Source organism: Dissoconium aciculare, assembly GCF_010015565.1.
Source record: "Dissoconium aciculare CBS 342.82 unplaced genomic scaffold K489scaffold_2, whole genome shotgun sequence".
NCBI lineage: Eukaryota > Fungi > Ascomycota > Dothideomycetes > Mycosphaerellales > Dissoconiaceae > Dissoconium > Dissoconium aciculare.
Window position 1 is genome coordinate 1,020,351 of NW_022984952.1, and position 21,286 is coordinate 1,041,636.

The 21,286-nt window shown below is 54.2% G+C and overlaps 8 protein-coding genes across 8 annotated transcripts; 2 read left to right on the plus strand and 6 right to left on the minus strand.

The window, feature by feature from the left end:
- Positions 1–317: 317 nt before the first annotated feature.
- Positions 318–1,483, minus strand: K489DRAFT_311850 (mitochondrial carrier; the record flags this gene model as incomplete). The annotated part of the gene is made up of 4 exons (XM_033600812.1): positions 318–811; positions 883–1,103; positions 1,163–1,249; positions 1,374–1,483. 4 exons carry the CDS (start codon positions 1,481–1,483, stop codon positions 318–320), a joined length of 912 nt encoding a protein of 303 aa, XP_033463212.1.
- Positions 1,484–2,065: 582 nt separating this feature from the next.
- K489DRAFT_376577 (Caleosin-domain-containing protein) lies at positions 2,066–3,661 on the minus strand. The gene is made up of 2 exons (XM_033603952.1): positions 2,602–3,661; positions 2,066–2,460 (listed from the first exon to the last, which is right to left on the minus strand). Exons 1-2 carry the CDS (start codon positions 3,224–3,226, stop codon positions 2,330–2,332), a joined length of 756 nt encoding a protein of 251 aa, XP_033463213.1. The 5' UTR covers positions 3,227–3,661; the 3' UTR covers positions 2,066–2,329.
- A 581-nt stretch (positions 3,662–4,242) lies between these two features.
- Positions 4,243–6,907, minus strand: K489DRAFT_376579 (uncharacterized protein). Its single transcript, XM_033603953.1, has one exon. It carries the CDS (start codon positions 6,601–6,603, stop codon positions 4,627–4,629), a length of 1,977 nt encoding a protein of 658 aa, XP_033463214.1. The 5' UTR covers positions 6,604–6,907; the 3' UTR covers positions 4,243–4,626.
- Positions 6,908–8,761: 1,854 nt separating this feature from the next.
- K489DRAFT_312113 (uncharacterized protein) lies at positions 8,762–9,841 on the plus strand (the record flags this gene model as incomplete). Its single annotated transcript, XM_033600836.1, has 1 exon — positions 8,762–9,841. The coding sequence occupies one exon, from the start codon at positions 8,762–8,764 to the stop codon at positions 9,839–9,841; it is 1,080 nt and encodes a 359-aa protein (XP_033463215.1).
- Positions 9,842–10,251: 410 nt separating this feature from the next.
- K489DRAFT_289447 (MFS general substrate transporter) lies at positions 10,252–11,841 on the minus strand (the record flags this gene model as incomplete). The annotated part of the gene is made up of 1 exon (XM_033600150.1): positions 10,252–11,841. A coding segment is annotated over one exon (1,590 nt), but the record flags the coding sequence as incomplete, so codon positions are not given.
- Positions 11,842–13,885: 2,044 nt separating this feature from the next.
- Positions 13,886–15,275, plus strand: K489DRAFT_108871 (uncharacterized protein). Its single transcript, XM_033598877.1, has one exon. The coding sequence runs from the start codon at positions 14,311–14,313 to the stop codon at positions 15,199–15,201; it is 891 nt and encodes a 296-aa protein (XP_033463217.1). The 5' UTR covers positions 13,886–14,310; the 3' UTR covers positions 15,202–15,275.
- A 1,234-nt stretch (positions 15,276–16,509) lies between these two features.
- K489DRAFT_406962 (uncharacterized protein) lies at positions 16,510–17,724 on the minus strand (the record flags this gene model as incomplete). The annotated part of the gene is made up of 1 exon (XM_033607313.1): positions 16,510–17,724. The coding sequence occupies one exon, from the start codon at positions 17,722–17,724 to the stop codon at positions 16,510–16,512; it is 1,215 nt and encodes a 404-aa protein (XP_033463218.1).
- Positions 17,725–18,402: 678 nt separating this feature from the next.
- Positions 18,403–20,963, minus strand: K489DRAFT_376585 (protein phosphatase PP2A regulatory subunit B). Its single transcript, XM_033603954.1, has 5 exons — positions 20,426–20,963; positions 19,162–19,952; positions 18,668–19,104; positions 18,524–18,601; positions 18,403–18,466 (listed from the first exon to the last, which is right to left on the minus strand). The coding sequence occupies exons 1-5, from the start codon at positions 20,473–20,475 to the stop codon at positions 18,443–18,445; spliced, it is 1,380 nt and encodes a 459-aa protein (XP_033463219.1). The 5' UTR covers positions 20,476–20,963; the 3' UTR covers positions 18,403–18,442.
- Positions 20,964–21,286: the final 323 nt, after the last annotated feature.

Consider the following 21,286-nt stretch of genomic DNA (forward strand, 5'->3'; position numbering starts at 1 on the left):
TCGGGGCCCGGTACGCCGCACACGGCGGTGGTCGGGTGGGGAGGTCGACGAAGTTTTCAGTCGCGCGCGTTCAACGACATGGCCGGGGGGAATGAAGCAAATGGATCGTGTTTGTTCGTACAGGAAAAAGACAAAGAACAGGAAAACGCCCGCATGATCGTCGCCCCATCTAGAATCTCTCTCGCTCGCATCCTCCTCTCCCCCCGTGGCCGTTTCCTACCGTCTCATCCCGTCCGGTACTCATACAACAGATGGAACACGAAGAAAAAAACAGGCGATTCCCGATGATGCATCGATATCCCCCCCATCCCATCCCCTCAGACGTCCCCGCGCATCTGGCGGAAGAAGTCCATGACGCCGGTGAAGACGACCAGCAGGATGCCGCCGCCGGGGCCGAGCCGCAGGACCTTGGGCAGGAAGCCCTTGTACAGGGCGCCAAAGCCCTCCTCCCGGAGCACGAGGCCCAGGGCGGGCCAGGCCCAGCCGTACTTGGGCACGCCGCCGGCCACGCGCGGGCTGTTCTGGATCCGGCTCTTGACCACGTCCATGGGGGTGTTGAGGATGGTGCCGACGGTGCCGCCGACGGCGCCGGAGATGAGGTCGTTGCGGATCTGCACCGACCGGTCCTTGGTCGGGTTCGGCGGCAGCATGGCGCGCACCTGGAAGATGCAGCCGAAGTAGCCGGCGTTCCAGAGCACGTGGCGCCAGACGGTGGACTCCGTGCCCTGGTAGAGGGCGAGCGGCCCCTCCTCGCGGATGACCTTGGCGACGCAGTCCAGCAGGCCGTTGTATTTGGCCGCTTGGCTCTTGTCTGGGGGGAGGCGGAGTCAGTGGAAGCTCTTGCGCGGAGTGATCTGGGTTGCGCTGTTGGGGAAATCTTACCTTGGAGACGGATCTTGACGAGTTCAAAGGGGACGACCACGATGGCCTCGGTCGCGCCGGCCGATGCGCCGGTGAGGATGGAGAGGGATTGGTTCATCTTGGCGACGCCGAACAGGTTCCTCCAGACCTTTCCCCACTCGTCGTTGGCCGCGAACTTGGTCGCGCGCTTGGGCGCCTCCATGAGGATGGGCGCGGTGATGCCCCGGTAGAGTCGCGAGAAGCTTTCCGTCGCCGTCAGCCTGGAAGCGCCGAGGAGGAAAAGGCAGAACCGTAGACGTACCCTTCATTCCTGACAATCTTCTGGAAACAATCCACCATGCCGGTGTAGTGATCTTGACCGGGTACCGGTACCCTGCCTTGAATCTGACTGCGAGCGCAACCAATCCCACGCGTGTCAGATAAATAAAAAGCGGGTATCTTCCAAAACCCTCAACCTCTGTTGTGGGGGCCTTTCGGCTCGCGGAGCGCGCTCGCGATGGGATTTCTCTTACACTCGAGTCTTGACCACGTCCAATGGGTACATGACCAGGATCTCCGACACACCGGCCACCGCACCGGCGGCGAACTGGTAGACGAACGGCAACGGGCGTTCGGTCGTCATCTCGTCTGTTGGCGAAGATGTGGGTGTTTGGTGGGTGGTGGTGGTTGTTGTTGTGTCGCGTGCCTTTCGGGGCGGAGAGAAGGAGAAAGCTGTCGGGCGTGTGGTGGTGGTGGTCAAGCTCCGATATCGTCACCTCGGCTGTGCGGAAAAAAAGTTCTTATCGGGCGGGGATGATGGAATGAGAGGGCGCGCGCAAAACTCGAGGTGGGAGCAAGAGTGGAGAGAGAGAGGGAGAGGGGATCGCACGGGTTTGCGATCGACGCAAAGAGAAACAGGAAAGAGAGAGAGAGAGAGACAAATATAAATCGTGGAGGAGGTGTCACTGCCAAAGCAAAGAAATCCTTTTCCAATGGCAGTCGCGCCTATCGGTGGAATCAATGGGTCTGGCTCATGCGGGCGGGCAGTCGCAAGCCCTCATCAAATATTATTATTTACTACACTCCAGGTGCCGCTTGGTTTGTGCCTGACTCACTCGGCTATCACGCCGAAGTTCTCCACCAATTGGGGCTTGCTGGATTGGATGGACCGAATCGATTTCAACATCGAATTTCAAGCTCCATTTGTCTCTTCACAATAATAAACCAAAAATCCCCATCGTGATCACTGATGTATTCGCGACTTTTCTAAGCTTGGAGATCACAGTATTGGGCCTCCGTCTATGTATATAATGCTGCAATGGCCGAAAGAAAAACGTAGCACATCAAACGATAATGGCAATCGAGAGTTAAAAGGACAATATTGATGCTTTCGAAGGAACATGCAATTGATCAACAGCTCTCGTCACGGACCGGAAAGTGAAGTGCACTCTCCCTGCGTGGTATGACTCCGCAGAGCACATCGAATTGCTCAAGCGCGCTTCGTCCTCCTCGCGTGCTCATCGGCCTTGAATTGGAAGATGCTGCCATCGAACGCACGACGGACGTCCTCCTTGCGCATGATGGCATCTTCGGGCCAGCAGAGCATGTAAAGCGCATACCCTGAACGGAACGAGCGACTCGTCAGTACCTTCGCTGCCCGATCGAAACCAAACCTAAAAAAAAGAATCCCGACAAAGCACAAATTCGGAATCGAAAAGATTGAAAAAAACATCTGGGAAACAAAGAGAGAGAAACACTCACATTCCAACGCGGACGCGGTCCACCCGAATGGATCCACCGCCAACCGCTGACCGGACAGCATCCTCCAGATGTCGCCCGTCGTCAAACCGCCCTTGTCGCCCCGGTCATACTTGGTGAAGATCTCCTCGTAGTTCTGCGGGCGGAAGCGGCCCTCGTTGTCATAGGACCCCGAGTCACTGCCGTGCTTGTCCTTGTGGATCTTGTCCAGATAGATGCGGAAGAAGGGATCCGGGAGGAGGCCCGGCAGGGTCATGTAGCTGAGCGCGCCGTGGATGATGAACATGGCCAGCAGGGCCAAGGGGACGGCCCAGCCCCAGGCGCGGACGCCGCGGTACGTGTCCCAGGGCCAGATGATGCCGTCGGCGTCCTTGTCCCAGTAGGCGCAGTGCTGTTGGAGGACGGTCTGGTCGGCGTGTCGGGCCGCGTGGTCGTCCTCGGTGGTGCCGTCCGGGGCGTCGGCGGTGGCGGCGGCGTTCGCGCGGGCGACGCTGGGGTCGGCGAGGGGAGAGTCCTTGGAGGGGATGTGCAACGGACGTTGTTGGGTGACGGGGACGGTGGGGATGCTGGTCTTGTAGGATGGCTTGGTGGAGACCTTGGCCTCTTCTTTGGGGATCGCCATGGGCATGATGAAGGTGGTGGTCCGTCGATGTGTTGTGTTGTGATGTGACGGGAGAGGGATATCTGAGGATGAGAAGGGAGAAAGAGATGTGACAAGAGTGAGTGAGTAGGAGTAGTGTGTACCTAGGTACGTGAGACAATCACCAACCAACCTGCCTCCAAGCAATTGAATTCATGACTGCGATACCTACTAGGCCCGGGTAACAAGGAAAGAGCACGGGAGGGTTCGATAGGTATGGGGTAGCACATGGATGCTGATGATGACCATTGGACGTATCACCGGTGAGATGATCAATTGATTACCAGGCCGATCGTCAGTGTGTGTGTGTGTGTTGAGAGGGAAGGCGATGTGAAGACCAGCCGAGAGGGAAGTGAAGGGGATGTTTCCTGACGTGGGGATTCGCTCATCGTTCCTGCCCCAGCCAGCCGCAGATGAGCTTCGTGTGGGTTCTTTTTTATTGATTTATTTCACATGTCAGAAACATCCAGTCTCTCGATTGTGCTGCTCAACAGACATTTGCTGGGCCTTCGCTGCACGCCTTCCTACCTACCTACCTACCTAACTAGCTAGGGACTGTACATGCGGGAAGCGTATCCGAATAGATAAGATATTATTATATAAGATATACCACAATGACCTGATGGGAGGCCCACTGGTGGTGATTACCCATCCATCCATAGGTTGACTGCATCTAACACGTGCACATCATAATGATAATAACAATCAAATTAATCAAAATAATACAGGAATGACATGTGAAGAGTGGCACGGCAGAGGCAGAGAACATCACATCATCCATCTGAAGACGCGCGCCGGGCCGTTGTCGAACAGTCCTCCTCCGGGAATCCATGACATCATCCTCCCCCCATCATGTACAGCACGCCATCCATCGATCATATATGCCTTCCGACGCCAGCCGGCTCAACGTCTCCAATACTTGGCTCGTCTGTAGAGAAATCATTATGGGAGAGGAGAGGAGAAGAGAGAGAGAGAGAGAGAGAGAGAGAGAGAGAGAGAGAGAGAGAGAGAGAGAGAGAGATCAGGACACGTCGACATCTGGTCGACTCGGCCGCCATGGAGTATGAAAGGTATGATCCACGCGCGTCGGTCTGGTCTGGTCTGATTGTCATCATCATCATCATCATCATCGTCATCTATTTCTCAAATTACGTTGTAATAAATGTCCATCCAGGCGGAGAGATCCGCAGAGTCTCGTAAATTCGTCTCCTCGCCCCCCAATGTGTGCGAATCCGTTCCCCTTTTTGGTCTATCGAGTCCACCACGCTATGCAAAAAAGCAAAATGAGGAGGAAATAAAAAGAAGAAAAAGAAAGAGAAGAGAAATCCCATCGCCAGGGATTTCGAAAACATGACCAATCGCTCGAAAAAAAAGCCCCGCGGTTTTTCTCATGCCAACAGAAATGATAATACAATCGCCGAGATCCCGATCACCATGAGATGCGTGTCGTGGGGTTTCGCAGCCGCCGCCGCCGCCGCGCTCGTCGTCGTCGCCGTCATCCCCCCGGAACCCTCGTTCTTGAAGGGCGAGTCCGTCGTGACGGCGCCGGTGCTGACGAACGTCGTCCGGTCCACGACGAGTCCGTTGCTCGCCGCGCTGATGGATTTCCCGTCGGCCAGGGTCGTCGCCGCCCCGCCGGGTGTCAGGGTGAAGGTGCTGATGTAGATGGGACCCCCCGGGCTGGACTGGGTCGCGGTCCGGGTCTGGCCGTCGACGGTGACGACGAACGTCTTGGGCGCAGTCGAGCCCGGATTCCCGCCGGTCGACTGCGGGGTGTTGGTGACGCCTGCGCCGGTTTGTGCGCCTCCGTTGCTCGGTGTATTCCCCGTGTTTGAGCCGTCTCCGCCATTCCCGGAACCCTTCCCACTGTTTCCTCCGTTATCCGATGAACTGCCTCCATTTGATCCCGATCCGCCGTTGGGAGAACCGCCTCCTTGTGGTGGCAGATTATCCGCGATAGCCGTCGCGGTCGCTGTCGGCACCGTGGCCACAGAAGACGGCGATGCCGGTGCCGTACCTCCATTCGGGGTCGAGGTTGCTGTCGGAATAGCAGTGATATATGTCGGTAGCGTCGCTGACGCGGCGGACTCTTGCTGCGTGAGAGCCAACGGAGGGTCGTACAGTCCGCCATACCACAGTTGACAGCCCTCAAAACTCGTGTGCAGATCGCGAATTCCTGGTGGAATAGCCAGTTGTGGCCGGAACTCATTCTCGTAGATGACGCCGCATCGGAAAAAATCCCCGGCGCCTTGGCATCGCGATTGTCCGTTCCAAGCCGACCACGGGATCGGGGTGGCAAAGTCGGCATAAGACAATGGATACCCGGTTTGCTGGTCAGTCTGCATGAAATGCTGGAAATGATCCTGGGAGTATCGCAAGCTCAAGACGGACTGAGAAGGCATGGCCAGGACGGCGTCGTATACTGAAAAGCCGGGATCTGTCGTGCATCGCTTCTTCGCGTAAACGGTGGCAATGGAGATATATGCAGTGCCAGAAGTGAATGTATGCCCGTCGACTACCGCCGTCACCTGACCTGTGTTCGGGCTATCGTTGTGATAATCGGTCCCAGTGTACGCAGTAATGACCGCGCCGGGGCCATAATGGGTCAATGATGCCGAAGGTGTGCTGGCGCACATGTCCCGCGTGGCCGTGGCGGGTGGAGGGAAGTAGATGAGCTGCACGCCTTGACCGTACATGGTGCATGGTCCGCATCCGTATATCTCAGACGAGATGGCCGCGCCCAATGCTGATTGACTTGAATTGATGCAAGGCGGCCTCTGCGGCATGAGTGTGGGATAGGGAGGCATATTGCCGATGGAAGTGCTGTATGCTGACCATAATCCATCGCAATCATCCGGCTTGATGGAACATACGGGTCCAGCAGGGCGGTAAAAGCAAGATCCATTCTCGGTATATGTAGCCGTCTGTGTTGGTCGCTGTATAACCGTGGTGGTTCGAGTGGATATCGGGATGGCAGGTGAATAATTCACCCGCGGGTAGCCGTCACACAGAGTGGAAGCATTGAGGTAGCTGGTGATCGCCGAGACCAAGGTGCCACCCAATGTATAGGTGGTCGTGTCCGTGAAAGCGTATTTTGAAAGGACTGAGCTCGTCACGGAGGCATAAGAGGTGGATAGTGACGAGCACGATGAGGCGTACTCTGATCCGGTTCCGGTCGGTGCTATGGGCAACGTAGTGTTGCTGGAAAAGGATATGGTGGCACAGACGACGCGTGAAGGTTTTGTTGTCACTGAGGTGAATGTGCTGGTTGTAGTGCCGGTGACGTTGCTTGCTTGTGCCAGATTTGCAAGGTGACCGAAGACCATCAGCAAGATGCCGGACGGCAAAGTGAATATGCTCGCCATGGTGTTCAGCAGTCCCGTATGCCTAGGACGAAGTAGAATCCCTCTGGTCTCCTCAATCGACCAGGTTTGAAGCAAGAGATGGATGGCTGAAGCGATTTGCCCTGGCCACAGCCAGCGTTGGAAGAGTGCGTGAATCCAGTGCGTTTGAAGAATAACCAAGATACCCGCCAGTCGGCAGTGGATGGACGTTCAGATGCGATGATGCTTCGAATTATTATTATTCATTGTCGCTATACCTGGAATACGCCGAACGATGAAAAGCATGATGCGGCGAGAAACATTTCCGGAACAATTGACAATTTGTGAGATAGATTCAATCGGTCGGGGAGAGCACTACTAGATAGGCTATTTTCATGGTTAGGGGAGGGAGGGCGTGCACACTTGCGTGGACTCCCACACGCGCGTTACATCATTTCTGCGCCCGATCTCCCAGCTAGTCCTGGACCGGACACTGCCGAACATTGGCAAATGCTACCTTTTTCCTCTCTTCCAAGGTTTCTTTCTTCTACAGTACATCTCATACATGTCTGGCATCACAGCCAACGTAACCCCACCTGCACCCAGGTATTGCCACATATACTCTTTATGCCATTTAGCACAGCAGCAGTCAAATATTTTTTAATCACAGACACCACCAGCGTGTTTGTAGTTTGGGCGATGTGAAGGAAAACTCCACAGGAACGTCGTCGTCTTCGATCCTCTATGGCATGGTCTCGGTTGTACGAGTATGTAGACTCAATCAATGTAGAGTGGAGTCTGTGCTGGGGAATTGATGGGAGAGAGGTCAGCAGCGTTTTGCTGCCATCATCAGTCCGCGTTGCCGGAATGCGCTACTACACACTGTACCTAACGGCTTCGTCCTCAGATTGCTCCAGGCTCGTATTCGGTGTTGGCTTGGGACTGCGCATACCACTACTGCACCGTACCGTAGCAATTCATCTGCCACCCAGGGTCCGGCTTGCTGTCGATCCGACGATCCACCATTTTCCAACTCGATCCTGGTCACGCTGGTGATGCTGTCAATCCTGACAATCGTGCTGGAGCGGGTTATTCTATACATGTAGACGGGGGAGATCTATGACACGCGATGAGCCGGCGATGCCGCGACAGGAGCTCTGTCCTTCTCTGAACGTGGGATGGCCGACAGACGGACGACACCAATGACTGCCCGTGTCGTCCAATGTGGTAGCTGCCAACATCCTCTCGACTGTCCCTTCATCAATAAGATCACCATGTGTGCGTTTCCTCCCAGTTTCGAACGAGCGGGTGGTGGGCTGTAAGAAGCGGAGCACATGGGGCTCAACACCACCTGTGGCAGCCAGAGAAGCCCGGACAATACTCCAGGGCTGTTGTTGGAGTGCATCTCCCGAAGTGTGTAACGTCATCGCCCGCCGCCTAGCTCAATCTAACGTACATACTACTGTTGTAACCGTTGTCAACCTCTATAGGGCTCTCTCTCCGCCCGATACCACCTCATCCGGCGCAAGCGTCTGGATGCCACTCTCATACCTAGGCACTGTTGAATAATAGATAAAGGTCGATCTGTCACATAGTCCCAGTATGCAATCATTGAACTCCAAATTTCACATCGTTCGTGTCGGCTAGCGACTCACGAGCTCTCCGCGTCTCGCTGTACGTGTTGCTCACCCACCCACCTGCATGTATGCCTATGTATTGTCGCCGTCGCCGCTGCTGCTGTCACCGCAGCTAGAGATCGGGCTCAAGCACAGTGCTGTGCATCGTGGACCCAGGCACATCGACCGATATCCGAGGATTTCCTTGTAGTTCTCCGCATGATATTGGTTGTTGTCGAATGCTCTCTTCCCGGACAGATTTCCAGCATTCATACTCGTGATCCTCGAAAGCAGGGTGACTCCCAGTCGCAAGCCACGAGCCCGGCGCCCTGGGCCGGTTCGGCTGTGAGAGAGGGCTGAGAGGAATCTGAGCGACGCGTCCGCTCCGGCCCGTCGCGGAGGCCTGTATATCGATCCCTTGGACTTAGCACGCTAACAATGAGCCCTGTCTGACTCAAGCGCGTGCTCACCTGTCATGTAATAATCATCTGTGCTGCTGTCATAATTAGATACCCTGCATAGTCACCTCGTCGGCCACGGCATTCTCAATCGCGTCGTCTTGCGTGACCATCGTGACGGCAACCATGCCTGAAGTCAAGTCCGAGGTGAAGCTCGAGATCAAGCCGGACCCAGACTCGATCGGAGCGCAGGTGGATCAGGACGCCGACCAGTACGAAGAGGACCTCGATACCTATGTCCCATCGAAAGAGGACCCAGGTCAGGCATGGCTTGTTCGTCTTCCAGTTGACATGTGGTCAGCATGGCATTCGATATACCAGGATGCAAAGGAGGACGAGTACGTGCAGATCGGCAACCTGCGGGTCTACGAGAACTCCGAGAAGATTCAAATGACCTTGGATCCCCAATTTGAGCAACACAAATCGATATCCCGCGAATACAACCTAGACGTCAAATCCCACAATTACCGAAACTCGGTGGCCTTCTCGGAGAAAGACAAACCCGGTCAGCGTGCGCGTCAGAACAACAAGCCTGCCGCCGGCGCGAAGCCTTTTGGCATTCAATCTAAATTCGATCGCTACGGGCTAAAGAAGAGCGGCGGCTACCGCTCATCGATACCGAAACAGACCGCATTGGCGCCGCCCATCGCCAACGAAGCGAGTGTGATCGCCGTCGACAACCTCGGCGACTTCGCCAAGGCTTACCAGGCCGCGCTCAAACCCCGAAACACCACCGTCTACGAAACCGGCATCAATCGCGAGTTACACCCTGGCCGCAACGTCGCTGCTGCCTTCACATTCAGCTCGAAGCCCAACAAGACGAGCAAGAAGAAGAAGGAACACAAGGACAAGGCCGTGCGGATGGAGAAGGGTGCGCTGTTCGACGAGATCTCCAAGTGCTTCGAGCAGTTCAAATATTGGTCACTTAAGGCTCTACGGAATAAATTGAAGCAGCCGGAAGCATATATCAAGGAAGCGCTGGACGAGGTGGCAGTCCTGATCCGAAGTGGTGATTTCGCCATGAACTATAAGCTCAAGCCGGAGTACGAAAAGTCGCAGATCGCCAACCAGGACGCCGTCAAGGATGAGATTGCTCCCAGCATGAAGAGCGAGGACGACACAGATCAAGCTACTGGGGATGAGTTGGTTTCGGACGATGACGATGTCATGGACTTCGAGGACGTCAAGATTGAGAACACCGGCTGAATGAATTCGCTGCACCCTCTTCAGATACGTCCAGCCTTCTCGTCCGTTGCTTGCATTCAAGGACTCGGTCGACTCTCGTCTCCAGGAGTCGGCTCGGCAAATGAGCGTTGCACATTTGTGCGTTCCACCGGCCGCTCAGCACATTTTTCGAATGCAAATTCTCGCTCGGTGGCTTTGCGACGGGCCACGGGCATGGCCCAGCGCCAGTGAAGGCCACAAGGACAGACCTGACAGGGGCGCAGATATCGCATCTGTGGATGGGGGTTTGATCAGGACCAGCTTAAGCGGATGTCTCGTTGGTAGCATCAGATGGGACAACGTTGCAGGGACATGATTCGAGAACTGGGTTTTGGACGAGATATGTACATAGTCTAATCCACATGTTCCGTCTCTGCCACAGTATCCCGCCTGCGTTCCGCGTATCCCGTCCATCCAGCGTTAGCTTGAACGAACACCATCACCACCGCCAAACCTGCCGCTGCCAACCAAAGCGTTCTGAACGCCTGCTCATATCCCAACACTGCAATCTCATGCGTAGCCCCTTTCAATGACCCAACCAACGCCGGCGAACCTGACAGACGACGGACGAGCTCCTCTCGCTCCCCATCGCCTTGCTCCGCGAATCCGCGCCGCAGAGCGCCATCCAGCGCCCGCACGAAGACCCCACCGCCGATCGCCGAACCGAAAGACCCCGCGAAGCTCCGGAATGTCGTCAGCAGCGCAGTCGCGATGTACGCCGTCTCCGGCGGAATGATGTGGAGGAGATGTGCGAGGCTGTAGTTCAACGCGGCGCCCGTGGCGAGACCACAGATGAAGAGGATCGCCATGATGGCTGCGATCGGCGTCGCGCGGTTGGCCAGCAGCGCGAGCGCGAGCACGGTCGCCGGGAACACCATGTAGCAGATCAGCGTCGGCGTGTAGTAACTCCCGCGACGGCGGATGTGGAGCCAGCCTGCGAGGAGGCCGCCGAGGGCGAAGCCGGCGTTGGTGGGGATCAGGATGGTGCCGGCGAGGGCGGGCGTCCAGTCGCGTGAGACGAGGGCGTAGGCTGGCGTGTAGAAGAGGACGGCCCAGCGGCTCATCATGTAGCCGACGGTGGCGAGGCAGGTCGTCATGAGGCCGCGGGACCGGAGCAGGGAGATGGGGATTATGGGGTCCTTGGCGAGGTAGAGTTCGTTGAGGACGAAGGCAGCTGCGGCGATCGGCGAGAGTAATAGAGGTAGAAGGGGAATTCGTCCCGGTGAGCTCAGTGAGTAGAGCACGAGGACGATGCTGCTGGTCAACGACAGAGCACCCAAGTAGTCTATTTCTGCTAAAGTCTTGCCTCTTGAGGATTGCGATTGATTGCCGGCATTTTTGGAGAAGAAGTCTGCTGGGATAGCGAGCCAAGTGATCAGTCCACTTGAAAGGAGTAAAGGCGATTGAAGCCAGAACAGCGATCTCCAGCCCAGAGCTTCCAATAATGCACCTGCTAGGACTGCACCCACAGCTACTCCAACAGTGAAGCACGAGTTCAAAAGCCCAACCCCCAGTCCTTTATGTTTTGCACCAGACAACTCCAGCACAACCACAACCGCGCCTGTGACAATGCCGGCTGAGCCGATTCCAGTCACGACTCTGCCTACAATGAAGGCCGCAAAGGTCGGTGCGAGCGAAGTCACTCCCGTTCCGACCGCCGCGATGACCGCTGCAATGGGTAAGCATATCCGTGGCGAGAGGATATTGAGGAGCTTGCCAGCCAATGGAGATAAAGCGGCGCTGGTGATCAGGTATGAGGACGTGAACCATGTCGTTTCACCGAACGCATCGAGGTCTTCCGCTATCGCGCTTTGAGTGGTCGTCAGAAGACTGATGTTTATGGTCTGTAGGAGAACCATGCATCCGATTCCGCTTGCACAGGCTGCGATGCGAGCTCGACTCAACGTCTTGCTTTCTTGATTGTGGTCGTCGTCGTCGCTCCCGGTGCTTCCACTAGATCCAGGCAAGTCATTTGACGTAACGTTGACTGATGTATCGCCATATTCTGGGGGCGCAAGCAGTGGCGTCTGCTCGGTCGGAATGAGTGCTTCGATTTCTGCCGGAGGATATTTCGTTGTGGACATGGTTCCTGTGCTGTTGGATGCCCTGAGATATTCTTTATGTCCCTGAGCCCTGTGCTTGGATGCGCCCCAGCGACACCACTCGCATGTTTCCTCAAAAGCTCTGGTGAACTTGTATGTGCTACTCAATTCCAGGTTTTCTGAGTGTTGTCAATTGCGTCCCTTCGTCTCACTGAAATGGATGAGGCAACAATTCGATGAGGCTCGGATTACGACATCTCGGTCCCGCTCCAGCCCTGGAGGGCTTCCGTTGTCCCTGGCCCTAGCCAGTTGGTGAAAACTGCCCGCGGCTGCCTTCCACGGAACGTCTCATGCTCGTGGACTGGTTGAGCATCGCACCGGGTCAAACTGAGCCCTATTGCTACATGAATTGCAGACCTCACCTGATCTATTGCCTGTGATTACGACAAGATACTATTGAATTTAGGTGAGACCTTCGCACTTCCAAACAAACAAATACAGGTGGTCGTTGCATGAAGCTCGATCCACATCTCATCACGAATCGGCGCAAGCTGCGCACGAGCGAACGAATTGCTGACGTCCGTGCATTACAACTGGATCAGCAAGTCGCCCCTGACTTGGACGACTCATAGGTGCCGCATTGCATAGACTGACTCAAAGACGGCAATGACTGACTCATGAGCCGGAGTAGCATATGTTATCATCGACGGCGAACACAATCAAGTTTGACGCCTATCTCATCTTTACAATATATTCCAGTTATCAGTGATGAACCTTATCAATGCGCTCGGCAACCAGCTGCTCGTGCAGCAGTTGGACCGTCATCCGCTGGTCACTCTACCCTGTTTAGGCCTAGAAGAATGCACCCAATTTCGCACGCGCCGTTGGAGAGTTGAAGTGCCAGCCGACGAGCGAAGACAAGGTTGCGGCAGCCGGCCGAAGTAATCGTGGGGCCGCCCGATGCTCGAACTGAGTTGATTTCCACCATGACGATGGATATCAGAAGCTTTCTCTGCTTTGCAAAGAGGTTCCATTTGTGTTCAGCTTGAGGCCCGATCATACGACTACTTTTGCGGCCTCAGTTCTCGAAGCATCGTGGTGATCTCACAACGACGCAACAGCGGAGAAACGCTAGGAGGTTCTGTCCTGTGAATCACAGGCGGCGTACGTACGCCTCCGTTTGTTCAGAGCCAAGCTGGTGCTTACGGCGCACCCGAATCAACGGCCTCCTGCGTCATGAACGTCTTCGATACTAAGTTATCGGGCTTTGTAACTGCCATTTTCGGTTGACGACGAAGAAAATCTTGCTTTGCTCTTCTCTCACATCACGCAAAAAGGCGGATACGTTCGCGTCAGCAGGGCCATCTCATGCCGAGGACCCGAGTGAACAAAGAACTGCATTGTTTCTCGTCCCACCCTCCTGATGGCCTCTCCGAGATACGTAATTGAAATCGCACCATTGAAATGTCGGAGCAAAACCCCTTGCGTTCCACTGCGGCAAGTCTCACACCCTCTTGCAGATGCTAGGAGCAGTGACGGTCGCTCAGCGGCAGTGTACATTCAGATACATCGGTAGTCCACATCCTAGGTCCTTGAGCGATACCAGTCACGAGGCGCGGTAGGCCAGATCTTCTCAGTTGCACGGTGCTCGGACCAGGAACAGCTTTGCTTATCCTTCCGTGCCGCTCTTGCATTTCAATCTTCTTCCGTCGAATTTGCTCGTTCACGGCTCACCGGCCTCCTCTCGCCGAGTCTGCGACTGGCTGCGGTGGTGCCATCGCGGTTTCTCGGCGCCTGATCGCCATTCACCAGCAAATTGACTTCCAAGCAGTGGGGCCTCCGAGCAATGAATTGCTACACACCAAATCTTCCGATTCTCCTCCGAATGTCCAATGGCAACGATGTGTCGTACGCCCTGCTCTGGACCTCTTCACTTGCTCGATTGAGCCATGAAAACTGATACAACTATACCTCTTGTCCTGTAATCTTCCGGCGGCCTGGTATGACAAGAGAGGGGCTTTGGTACTGAAAGCAACGCAATAAGCCGACCTCCCCTTCCTTCTTGACTTCTAGTGCCATGTCACTCAGAAGTATCGATTCAAGGATGGCGGATCACACGAAACATCATCCCTTGCATGAGACTTGCACAATCACATCACGAAACTTTGCTACCTCTGAGCGGCGGTGAACCGTATCAACGCCAGCGCCTTCTGAGGGAGATTGATGGATTTGCTCGCGGATCTCTGGATATAAGTATCATGTTCGAAACTCTTTCAGTTCCTCATCTGTTGATTCACCAAAGCTCCTCATTCCCCTAAGTTTCTTCATTTTCTGCTCGCAACCAAACAATTTCATCAACCTTTTCTTCCTACCTCAAACGGAGCACAGCTTTCACATATCCCTACCACAATGTTTGTTCATGATACTGGAGATGAACAGAATGGGTTCGGATTCGAGTCCGGAGTCCTGCCCAATCCCACGTTGAATTCGAGGACCGATGTCTCCATTGGCGAACAAGATCATTTGAGCCTCTCAATCATCCCGGCCACGTACAGTTCGCAAGTTCTCCCCTGGTACCCTGGTATGAATCAGGCCGAAGACGATCAGGATGGCGTTTTCACCATCGACGACATCCAGTTTCGCGAGAACCGGGGGTCCACGTTGCAACCTCTAGCACTTGATGGGTACCCATCTATTCCTCGCCAGTTCGACGGCTCCTTCGAGGATGCCCGGTTTTTTCCGACAGCAACGCGATCGCAATTTGCAGCGGATGGCCTCGTCCACTCCTCCCGTCCCACTTCAGATCGACCTGGCACATCTGGCATTGCGTCCGATTCTGGATCGAATGTTGCGGACCTATCAAGCGGGACCTCTGAAATGTCGACCTTTGAGACTCCCTCGAATAGAGTACGAAACAGACCTTCGCGTGGGGAATATCCTTGCCCGGGCGCATTTGATAACTGCACAGGCCGATTCTCTACCGCGAGCGTTGCCACCCGCCACTACATGGATTTGCACATGAGGTTCAAAAGATGGATATGCAACCAGCCAGGTTGCAGAGCAGTCCGGGGGCACAGCGTTGACATGGCGAACCACCTCTTCACACACGGCTTTGCCAAAGATGAAGATCGTTTGAAAGTGACGATCGATGCCTGTTACAGGCAAGGAAGTCTTCCGTGCCCGCATTGCGGATTTGTTTTCCGCAGCGAGCCCGCCACGGCCGCCCGGATCACCCATCTCGAGCATATGAGGATCCATTGGCAGGAGCGTTTGGCTTGGGCTTCAGCAATTGCTGAGTAGGTCTATCTGAAGCTGCAAGGCCGGTCATGTGGCTCCAAGGAAGAAGTTTGCAGCACTCCAACTTGTGATCTGGTCGACAATGGACGAATGAGGTCTAGAGTCTGTATGGTTTGATGTTCTTACATACAATCCTATGCTAGAATTGATGTTTATTTGCGGTCTATGTCCTCCCTCATCGCTCTCGTAGTGTCAAGTGAGTTCCACGTCCAGTCATGACACTGCTGCAACTGCTTCCATCGGGCCCATGTTGAACCTAGCTTCTCCATTATGTCACAGATAGATGACAATATCCCCGCCTGGGTATCTGTCTGACTTGAATTCCGTCCTTCACGCGCAGCAGACTTTTTGGAGTAAAACTCGAGGATACATGTATGAATGGCAGGTAGCATCACAAGTGTGGAAGCTGAGTCTACGCACGCAGCATCAGCACCAGCAGCTGTAATTCTCGTGACGTCGACGAAATCGTTGCTTGGTGGCCTTTCAATCATTTAGCCACCCGATCGCTGCTGCGATGTGTCTCTCGTCACGGGCAAAACGTGGTTTGTCACGGTGCACGAAATATCGACTCGTTGCCTGGTTGACGCGCTACGACGAGAAGCTCTCTAGAGCTAAAGGGAGGAAACGATGTGGCGGCAAGTGAATTGAGGACCTTGCTCCACTCCCAAAGGTTGGATAGGCCGTCACTGTGAAACGAGTGCGCGCCCCTGAAGCACAAAATGTGATTTCAAATTTCTCTGAGCGGCGCTTCCAAGAGGCGCCATTTGAGAGGCTGCCACACCACTGACATCGCGATCTCTGAAGAGTCCACGGGTATTATCATTCGTTTCGAGGCGGTACATAAGCAACACAATTCTTGATTGTTCATTGTACTTTCCGGTGCACTCAAGGCAGTATGCTTGTCTTCTTGTCAACTTGACCGTCCAAACACCATCACGCTACATCGTGTGCTGCGTCGACCTAGAATTTTGTGAGTCTACCACACCTTTCTCGCCAGGGTTTCGTTTGATGCAGTCTTGAGGCGGGAAGGATCTCGACTAGGTGCATGAGATCGCGGCTATGCATCTGCCGGGGAATGAGGCCACAGCGTACGGGACTGGTCGGTCGGACTGCGAGGAGGCATCTCAATCCTGTTCGTGACAACCCTGGACGGCCCAGGATGGTCATGTATCACCTGGGCACTGATCAAATTTTCCCTTTAGTGCGGAAATAGCAAGATTGACAGCACAACTTTTGCTGGATAATGTGGGCCATGGAGCAAGCGATCATGCAGCCGATCACATCCCTTGTCTCGCCGAACGTGCAAAGATGTCACGCTGATCTCATTTGAACAACGACCTCACCATCCGCATCGATCCACTGCAAGCCAAGCCGCCGCACTTTGCTGTTGCTTGCCACGTACAGCAGCAAATACACATGTTTGACCACCTCTCCCCAACAGTAAACACGGAGCGGCGGCAGAAACTGCGGCGATCCCACAGGATTCTCAGGAGGCTGGCTGCTGATTACATCGTGACTTTCTTGTGAGCACCAAACGCCCCAACCCGCACTCCCGTTCCCAACGACAGTCTCCAAGGTACTCCAAAATTCTTCCTCTACGTTCCGCGGCCAGCCACCACACTGTACAAGCCAGTGACCACGCTCCAGCGAATCTATCTGCCGTGTCATGGACAAGGGCTTATAACACACCGTTACTGATTCGTCTTGTTCAAGAAGACGCAGAGCGGGAGTGACGTGGCTCGTATACTTGGCGAGCGCAGTCGGCGGATTCTGTGGCCGGATGGAACGCGATCGGAATACAGAAGTGTGTGGCTCGTCGGTTGTCGCAGCCGTGGTCACATTCGCTGGAGAGCTGTGGGCCCTCAGCAAGGGTGGTGCAGCTTCGGGCAAAACCTCAGGCGTAGCAGACACAGGGTCGAGTGCGCTGAGGGAGCGCTGTGGGGATGCCGGACGGGCTCTTGAGACCTCGGAGTCTGTTAACGAGTATGAAGAAGGCAACTGTGAGTTCCCCTCAGTCACGTCGTTGTGGTCCTGGCAAGAACGCTGGTCAGAATATGCCCGTTCTGTAGCTGAAATCACCTCTTCCCGACGACTTGAGGCCTCAGCATGCTTCTGTAATGTCAAGTCTTCATCTGGCCTGTGTGTGGTGGTGACTGTTAATTGGCCATCCTCCTGGCGAGCCGTGTTCGGATGTGTCGAATTTGCAGGTGCCCGACGCAAGCCATGCGGAGCCAGCGCAGCAGCATTCAACCATTGACTATCCAATGCGCCGATGGCAAGCTGCGTATCATCCAAGAATACAGGTATAGGACGTTGCCTCTGTCCGCCTGATGACTCGCGAACATCGAAAACGTTCTGGTCGTGAGCAGAGCGATGGGGCGATGCCGCATCAGTCGACAGGGCAATTCGAGAATATGCAGCCTCTGGAAGAGCCTGGTATGCACGTGCTTGCGCGATGTATCGCTCATCGTCGGCATGGCTTGTAGGTGCGCCGGCATGCACAAGTAGTTTAAAGTTTGATCTCATCTCGGCCGCCGCAACAGTCTCGAGCGTATCGCCCATCCATGCTAGCGGATCCAGAAGACGCGACGCTGAATCTTCCACTCACACACAGCAGAGTTTTAGGCGGATATGCTGTATCATATTCTTGGTTCGCATATGAGAGTTCTTTTTCTCGAGATTGTTCTTTTAGTAGCTCCTGGCCATCATGCCTTCCAAGGTTGGACTGCATTTTATGAGCGTCGCGGCTGTTGCCGTTTTTATGACATGCATATTTCACACAACAGGAACGAGATCTTCGAACGGATTTCATGCAACAATGACCTTATAGCTGAGACACGAAACAAGTCCCTAAACATCGGGGAGTCGCGGTGGAGAGCAGTCGGATGTGGACGGCTTGTGCACAGGATGGCGAACAGAACTCAAAACTTTAGCACACGACATCGACGGAAACATCATCGCACAATTAAAGGCGTTTCGGCCTTCGACATGCCAAGCTCATGACCTTCTACTCAATTTGATTTGCTCTGCATCTAGTCATGGTTCTTCGTAGAGCGTGCCATCGTTGTCTTTCTTCGTTGTGCGCCAAGGTGTGAGCTTGTGCTGCAGGCCTCGTAATTCCGCCAGCCATTGCCGATTCAGACAGCAGCATTATTCCCGGCTCGTCCCATTCGTCACAGACCGCTGTTCATTAAGCGCCGCTGGCAGCGATTTGGGCCACCTTCCATCAACCTACCCCAGCGGTCTATAGTGCCGAGAAAACAAATAGCTGCCGAACTGTGTCAGCGAAGAGCTGGCGAAGGAAACCGGGAATGATACAACTTACGTTGTTCGTTGCCGCAATGGCAATGCTGTCTTCTTGCGGGTGCCAGCTCATGTGCAGGATTTTTTTGTTGAAATCGATCTGGTCGGCGTCAGTTTCCTTGCGCATTCGTTGAGCGCCACCGGCAGGGCTATTCGCGCGGCTTCCCTTCTTGCCGTCCTTGCCCGTTCCCGGGCTTGAGGCGGAGTTCATTGGTGTCGGTATTCCGACCTTCTTCGCCTTGAAGGCGCTCTTGTCGGCTTGTAAGACAACTTCGGTGTCCTTTCCTTCCTCCGACGGATAGATCATGAAGTTGTTGTTGTATGACCCGGTCATGACGTTCTTCGCGTCTCCGGAGAAGACGACCTCGAACTTGTCAAAGATGCTGTCATTTTCGTAAGTGTCACAAAGTCTGGGTCGGAGATGTTCGTGAATTGGAATCGTCTTCACGGGTTGTCGTTCCATGTTCACATCCCAGATCTTGACGGTGAGGTAGTCGCGTGATAATATGTATCTGCCATCGTGAGAAAATCTGACGTCTGAAATGGAAGAAATGATTTCCGAGAAGAATGAGCGTGAAGCGGGATCTTCCTCTTGTTCGAATTCTGTGTTGTCACATTGGTTAGCCTAGAGCGCAGTTGCGACATTTGCGATAAACATACGTTTGGCATGCTCATCGCAGAGCGCCTTCTGTCGCATATCTGCGAGTTTGATCGTGCCTTTGCTCGAAGCGTACATGAACCAATTGCAGCTGGTCGGATGGAATTCGGCAGCGGTAATGACTTCTGTGAGCTCTTCCATGTTCGCCGGCTTGATATCCACAATGTTGAAACTCTGGTCCTGAATGTTGAGGTTCCACAAGTTTATCCGCAAGTCATCTGAACTAATAAAAGTTTCGCCATCACTGTTGACAGAGATGCTGTTGATGTGATACGCATGAGCGTTCGCGTAGACTCTCCGCGGCACAGCCGCAACAACTGTGTCGTGGTGGGTCATGCGTGGGAATTTGAGATCGGCAGCACTCCGGAAATGGCTTGGATATCTGACTGGTCCGCCGCCATTCGCACCACCAGCTCCAGCAGGCGTCAGCTCCTGGGATAGATTGTTTTCGGCGACAACCTTCAGGGATTTCTCAAAGACCTTCCATAATTTGATGGTCTTGTCGTTTGTAGAGAGCAGGTAATGCGAGGCATTCTGTCGTCGGCACCACTTGATTTTGTTGATTTTCTCTTCAATCTCAAGCGATTTTAAATAATCGAACTCCGGCTCATGTGACTGAAACTCGGTGTGAAATTTGTATTCGCAGGTCTTCTTGGTCTCGTTGCGTTCGAAAAGGACGACTCGTCCGCCCTTATCACCTGTGGCCAAATAGTTTCCTGTTTGATCAAACTCGACTGTTGAGATTATGTCGGCTTCTGTGATATCTTCAACATCGCCCTTGTCTCCGAAACATCTGCCAAGACAACGTTAGCTTCATGTGTGATGGTGACTCCGCTGGAGCCAGGTATTTGCATGGTGTGGTGGCCGGAGGCATGGTTGTAGAGCTACATGGCGAAGTTGGTCTCCAACGCGTTCGCTTGTGCTTGAGGCAGCACATGCGTTGAAGCCAGGGTGTGCGACCGATTGTTCTCCGCTCTGTCGATGAAGTCCCCACTCCTTCCCTTGACGTCTGGCCGATGACCACCCTGCACGCTCTTTGCCAGGATATCCGATTAATTGTGGCATCTTTCCAAATTTTTGACGGGCCAGCATAACCTCCATAACTTGCCCCAACAGCCCTCCTTGTGGAACATCCTCATGCCCAGTGCCATATGAGAGAGAACATGCGGTGAAGAATCCAGATCCAGTGTACTGCTGAGCAACCCATGCACGGCATGAAAGGCGCCAGGCAAATGCGAGGAAGTGTAGAAACGTCGCGTCACTTACTGAGTAAACTTCCAGGTTGGCTGAGCCGTTCCATCTGTTGCTTCCACCATCTTCCTGTAGTCCTTCCCGGCAGTGCCAAAGCTGTGACTTTGTGCGAGGTTTTGTGCAAGTCGTTTCTCTCAACGCTCGTCAATCGGTACCGATAGAATGTGGGCTATCGAATTTGTAAAGTTGCTTCGTAATGCAGAGCAGGTGTTTGTTGAGAGCGGTAGAGCAGAAATGCGGCTCTTTGGTGGGCAGGAAAGCGGCGACGACGTCAGTTGGATGTGGCAGGGACCGCAACGCCTGCGTGAAGATCTAAAGTCCGGATGAAAGGGTTGTGGAGATGACGCGCAAGTTAAACCAAGCGCATATATTTTGGGTGATTGTGAAGTGTTTGTTCGAGGTGGTGGATGTTGAGATATCATTCATTAGTCATGAAGCTCAGAGAGTTTGCCTGTTCCATGTATATATACACAGTGCAGTGAGCAGCGGCGCCCTCGTGCTCACGAACTCATCCTCAAGCTTCTGCGTATTCTTCGGGCTTGGCGGGGCGGGGCGCTGGACTCCAGAGCATCTCCAGTGGGAATTTACACCACTTGGAACTGCACTGGACCCATCCTGCCCGAATCCCCCAGGGCTCTCAGGCAACGGGAATACAGCACAATGAGGAGGCCAGCCAATTGGTGTTCATTCCGCGTGGGCAACCTAATTGTGATAAAAGAATACCAGTATTTCGATTTCATTCAGGTCTGGAGAGTCAGCCAAACCTTTCCTTGGTTCTTACACTTTGCACATCATATGTACAACGATACAACAATAGCAAATCTATATTTTCGCTGTAGGCGCCCTCATCACATTCATTCTTCCCTTCGAGCTCAG